The following is a 6000-nucleotide window of genomic DNA, read 5'->3' as shown; positions in this document are numbered from 1 at the left end:
CCCACAGTGGACCCAGAGCGCCGCTGACCTCGGCCCGTCCGAGGCAGAGGGACGGACAGACAGACAGAAAGAGAGAGAGCGGCAGAGTGTATCTGCGTACCGATGGCGAGTTGGGGCAGAGTGCAGCCCAGCCGCTCCGCGATTGCCTGCAGCTCTTTCAACTTCGCCTGCTGACGCCGGCCCTCCTCGCTCAAGATCTTGTCCTTCAACCACTGGTAGCCCTGAAAACACAGCACACCTGCTCAAAAACACAGCCCTGCTCACACCGCTGCGCCGCCGCAGCTCCGTGTCACCAGGGCCTGTTTTTAAACACGTGACTCTGTCTCCTGCTGCCTACGCTCAGCCGGGAAACACCACGGAAACACCGCACAGTCAGTTCATTACAGCACATGTACAGTTACAGGTATGAGGCAGGTCTCTATGTAAACACACCATGACTGTACCTGGTTGAATCTGTGCCCCGCTGAGACAAGAAGGAGGTTTGACGTCTAACTATCACAACTACACAGTAATGCTATTAGTAACACAAGGAGGAATGACCGCTGCATTAAAGAGCCCAAACACCACGAACATCCACAGGCAGCACTGGACCAACAGGAAGCAGCACATTCCACAGGAGTCACCGGAGGAAGTGCACAACACCAAGATGGAGCTAGCTTCATGAACCAGTGGAGGTCTAGGTCACGAACACACAGTCCACAGAAACACAACATGCCACTCCAGCACAGAGGGACACAACACTGCAGAAACTCAGGCGTGAGCTTTGTGTTCGCTTTGGTGTCTGGATGTGAGAAACCTGCTGCAGCAGCACAATACGATGTGTCTGAGCTAATCTGTGACTTCAAAGCTAAACACTCGTCAGGCTTTCTGGATGTTTACTGAATTAAATCCTGAAAACTGCCTCTGCTCCTCGTTAACATTCAGCTGAAATGGCGTTGTGTGTATTTATGCTCAGAGGAGAACAATACTCTAAATCACTCATGAGTTGCCTGAAATACCGTCTTCCAATTTAGCCGTTTGGTTCTGGTATCCATAGCATCGATTAAAAGCCGTTTGTTGGTTCGCACACATGCTGTGCTGCTGCCGTCCTGTATGCACGAGTGTGGTCTCCTGCCTGTGTGTGCTCATGTGCGTGCACTAAAATGCATTAAGCCGACACCAGCTGACAAACAGTGTGGACGGCACTGCTTGTGGAGAGGTGGCAGTGCATGGCATCAGCATGGCACTGAGAGCGCAGGTATACGGTATGTGGTGGGTGTGCACAGAGCTACAGAACCTGAAAGACACAAACACAGGATAAACAAACAACCAGCAACCAGAAGGGAAACACACACGGTGGAAGCAGCGGATGATCAGAGTGGGACAGAGGCGGCAAACAGCGAGCGAGCTACCTTCAGAGATGCTCGAGAGTAGGGAGGGACCCTGCCGTCGTATTTCCCTGAGATGATCCCGCAGGCCAGTGGAGACCACGTCATGGCCCCCACACCTGGGAACAGAAACGTCATTACAATCATCACTGAGCCACAGCAGCTCTTTAACAGATGTAGAGACAGAGAGAGAAACGGTGAGTGGACATCACAAACCAGACCCGACCAGGTTCACACTCATGGAGCTCATTTTGGATAAAGTTTCAGATACTTAATGCCAAAACCAGAACCCACCAAGTCTTTAAAAACTACATCATGTAGAGAAGAGAGCGTCGTCCACACGGCTCGACTGTGACGTAGCAGCAGGTCAGGAAACAAGATGTTTCATTAAATAACTTCATCATGAACGGTCAGCATTTTATTACAAATATGGGTGGACGCTGTAAAAACACTGTTCATGCTGATTTGAGGTTTTTAACATTTTAGTAAAAATAAATAACGTAAGAAATCCAACTTTTTGATGATTTATGGCAGGGGTGTCAAACTCTGGCCCGCGGGCCAAGTTTGGCCCTCTTTGTAATTATATTTGGCCCGCGAGACAACACCAAATGACTACTAGAGCTGCCCCCGGTATTATACTGTACAGCGCATTCACCGCTAATACTACAAATCCCATAATGCCCTGTTGTTGTTTTGGCACGTCAATCAGGACAGGACCCAGAAAGTCCCTCTCCTCTGTGACAGTAGGCATAGCGACTTCACACTACAACTGTGCCATTGATGTGTTTTGTTATTTATAATTTGATTTTGCATGTCTCCACTATTAACTTATATATAATGTATGGTAATAAGCGTTGCTTGTTCCATGTTCAATGTTAAAGCAAAATTTGTTTCGGTCCATATTAAAAGGTTCATTTGTTCAATGTTGGCCTGTGACTTTGTTTAGGTTTTAAATTTTGGCCCACTTTGTTTTTGAGATTGACACCCCTGATTTATGGCATTAGAGCTGTTTCTACTGCTCAGAATGTCTTTAAGATGAAGGACTATAGTAGAAAATGAGCCCACAGTGAGTAACCATGTCAGAGGGATGCTGTCCGTCTGTTCATCTAAACCAGCTTCAGGCTCGTAGCTTCATGTGTCAGAGCTCCTGCCTGGTCGGTTGTGAGAAACTTCAGTGTGTAAATTGTGCCTGGATTCATTCTGTCTGGAGCCACGAGTGCATCACTGCCCACCTATCTTATGGAAGAGCTCAGGCAGCTGCACCTCCACCTTCTCCCTCTGGAACATGTGGTACTCGGCCTGCTCACAGATGGGAGGGATCTGGTTGAACTGTCGCGCCACCGAGTACGCTTCCTAGAGAAAGACCCAGAACCCAGCAGTCAGGCTCACATACTATAATACAGTCCTGTGGACATAAACCCAACTGAAGGTGAGAAACAGAAGTAACTCTGAGCTTTGTGATCATATTTACAGAACTCGTGTGTGTGTCCCTGACCTTGCTGTGGACCATCATCTACACACCAACACTCTGAGCCTCACCATGATCTCCATCGGGCTCCAGCGGGAGGTTCCCCAGTACATGGCCATGCCCTGGTTGATCACATGGGTCATGGCTCGAACCGTTTCTGCAAATACACGTAAACAGAAATGTTAAAACACCTTCAGTACTCTGACCGAGCGTTCTGCAGCACAACCCGACCCGGGAGTCCACTCAGTCCTATCTGCTGCTTCTTGTTATCATTTGCAATCCAAATGGCCCGCGGCCTCCAGGACAGAGAGGAGATGCTGATTATGCTAATCAGAGTGTGATTCGGCTGATGAGGCTGACGTCTACCCTATGAGGCACACTTGAATGACATTAACGGCAGAATTTACAAGAATTCGTCTTTTCTTGATGTAAAAAAATAGAAACCCAAACAGACGCCCGGCAGCCATGTGCAGCAGCTCACGTCTTTAATGGCTCACAAAGCATCTGCTGAGGATGGACACGCTGGACTTACAGCTTATGTCGTGGAGCACAGAGGGTTAATAAACATGTCAGAGGAGATCTGTTCCTCCCTTCATTGTGCTGACTGAGAGTCACAGAGATTTATCTCGTGTTATTGTGCCGACACATCACCGTATTTTATTTAAAGCCATCAAGGAAGAATTTCATTTTACAGCCATATCTGACCTCGCCGGTCCAATGAAGCCTCACGCCGCCCTGCTGTAATTTCCGCCTGTTCATTGGTCAGAGTGACAATTCATTTTGCTGGATGGCGGACCAACATGTCTGATAAGGATCGGGGTGTCCCACACAGGAGCCTGGCGCTGTAATAAAACCGGGTGCAGCAGCCTGTAATAAGCCTCCATCCAGCTCCTCCCCCACCCAGCCGCTCTGTCTGACCAGTCGGCCTCCTATCAGGGCGCTGAGAGGGTTTCTCTGTAAACCCAAAGAGCAGCAGTTCACCTCCTCTTCACCCTGTTTACCCCTTCAGCTACTGCCAAAATAAAATCTAGCAGATGGCCGAGCCGCTGTAGATTTGAAGACGTATCGTCCACGTGACCGTGTGCAGACTCTAAAGGGCAGATGGGCAGAAGAAGCGCCTTGACTTTTACATCCGACAACACCAGCTCCTTCTGCTAACAAGACGCTGAAGTATTGTGAAAGAGTCGGAGGCAGCGAAGCATCGACTGGAGGGAGAGAGACGACCTCTGACCGAACTCTAACCCGGAGAGGAACTCTGACAGGAGAGCAGATGGACGCCGTGTGACCGGCTGAGCCCACACACAGGCAACACGCTGCCATTTAAAGATCTCCAGCATCAGTATCATCCTCACTCTGACTGTGGAGGTGGAGGCAACAGGACAACACGCAGCGTTTAAAAATAGACGTTTCAGTTACAAGAGGGTTGTACATCCGAGTCTTAATGCTGCTGTAGCCATAGAGACAGAGAGGAGGCTTTCTGCTCAGCGCAGAGCGACAGAACGTGAGGAAAAGGTGATAAAAAGGTGATGAATCGAGAGCAGTAGAGACGGCAGAATCGTTACCTTCCATCGGTGTATTAGGGTCCGGTCTGTTGGCAAAAACCACGTCCACGTAGTCCAGCTGCAGTCTTTCTAAAGAGGCTTTTAAACCTGGAAACAAGCGCCACAGTCAGCCAGGCACAGCGACTCGTACAATATTAAAGTGTACATGATGCACAGTGAGTGGAGGGACTTCAAACTTTATTCTAACTGGGTTAATGTACCCAGAAGTTTATTCACTTCAACAGCATGTCAGATGTTAAAGCTTTGACCCAAAGCAACTAATGAGGACGTATTTGTTTGTGCAGCGTGAACATTTGATCCAATAACACGCTGCGACTTACCTTCTATAATGTGTTTTCGGGATAAACCTCTTTCAGTCTCCGCTCTGTGAAACAAGAAAACGAGCAGATGCTGTGTTATGAACAATCACCAACCCGCCTTAACGGCAACACGATCTGGTTTTATCCTCTGTGACACATGAGAGAAGTTTCCAGCTGTATTTAAACCAGCTGACAACAGGTCGGCTCAGGTGACATATGAACCTGCTATCAGGAGCGTTAGCATCAAACAGGTCAGGAACAATTACACAGGAGGAGAGTTTTTCATCTGAGTCAAGAGGCAACCACATGAGACTTACTTTCCACCCCAGAAGATCTTTGTTGTTATCACCAGACTGGAGCGTCTAAAAATGAGAAATGAAAGCACATCTGTTACAGCACCTGCCCAGGTAAAGGAGAGAACAGCCAGATGCAGCAGAGATGTCCACATCTGCAGTCCAAACTTTACATATATGACAGTATCTGTATGCAGGTTGTGATTAAGAGCTGGACACGTCCTCGGGGCACTCATGCGTTTGGACCGGATCCTTCCAGCCTCCCACCACCTGCCTGAGCCAGAGCTCCAGTGAATGAGTGTCGTTAGCGTAGAACCTGATCAGATATAACTTGAGCTACACAAATGCCGATCCACGGCCGACCAAGCAGCAGACAAGGCCCCACAAGTCCATCTATTATTGAGCGTCTCTGAGGAGGGACCCGGGACGTGGCACAGCTGCCCACATTAATCTTTCATCCCTACCTCGCTGCTCCACTTCACAACACAGCCTCCCAATATGAGCAAGAAGGAGATGGCAGAAGATTAGGCAGGCGGGCCGGGACGGAAATTAAAACACACCGAACTCAATTAAAGTGTGCTTCATACCTCCATCCCTTCTTCTTTATGATGTTTCCCAGCACCACCTCGGCCCTGCAGAGCAGACGGAGAGAAGACGGGATTAAATCAGGATGGCCTTAAAGCGATAACTCTGTGTACATGTGACGGTGTGAGGGCCGGTTTCTAGATTAAACAGAGCGCTACCGGTCTGTCTGATCCATAAGGAAGCCCAGTGAGGAGCACCTGTCGCGGGCTGGTGGTGTGAATGAGCAGCCCGGTCAGAGGCGCTGGGTCTGGGCCCAGCTGTGCTGAGGAGGCGCCGCTATGTGGCTCATTAACAGCCACAGGGTGCTAATGAGCCACATTAGGTCCAACATGGGGCTGATTAGGGCCGGACACGGACCTGTCAGCACTCTGACAGACACGGTCGCCTCCTGTCACACAGATCCACTAAAACACATTCAGACACTTT

General features: G+C 49.2%; 1 protein-coding gene across 4 annotated transcripts in view; it reads right to left on the bottom strand.

Moving 5' to 3' along the window:
* kcnab2a (potassium voltage-gated channel subfamily A regulatory beta subunit 2a) overlaps window positions 1-6000 on the bottom strand; it is an 89592-nt gene that overhangs the window by 7841 nt on the left and 75751 nt on the right. For all 4 annotated transcript variants that reach the window (XM_008289834.1, XM_008289842.1, XM_008289824.1 and 1 more), the window contains 8 exons: window positions 5577-5621; window positions 5014-5058; window positions 4718-4761; window positions 4398-4484; window positions 2907-2992; window positions 2600-2720; window positions 1392-1486; window positions 101-221 (listed from right to left, as the gene is read on the bottom strand). In XM_008289834.1, coding sequence (XP_008288056.1) covers window positions 101-221; window positions 1392-1486; window positions 2600-2720; window positions 2907-2992; window positions 4398-4484; window positions 4718-4761; window positions 5014-5058; window positions 5577-5621 — 644 coding nt within the window. The remainder of the gene's footprint in view (window positions 1-100; window positions 222-1391; window positions 1487-2599; window positions 2721-2906; window positions 2993-4397; window positions 4485-4717; window positions 4762-5013; window positions 5059-5576; window positions 5622-6000) is intronic.

This window comes from Stegastes partitus, unplaced genomic scaffold (genome assembly GCF_000690725.1).
Source record: "Stegastes partitus isolate 25-593 unplaced genomic scaffold, Stegastes_partitus-1.0.2 Scaffold14, whole genome shotgun sequence".
In the NCBI taxonomy this organism is placed as follows: domain Eukaryota; kingdom Metazoa; phylum Chordata; class Actinopteri; family Pomacentridae; genus Stegastes; species Stegastes partitus.
This window is presented reverse-complemented; position numbering and strand designations above follow the sequence as displayed.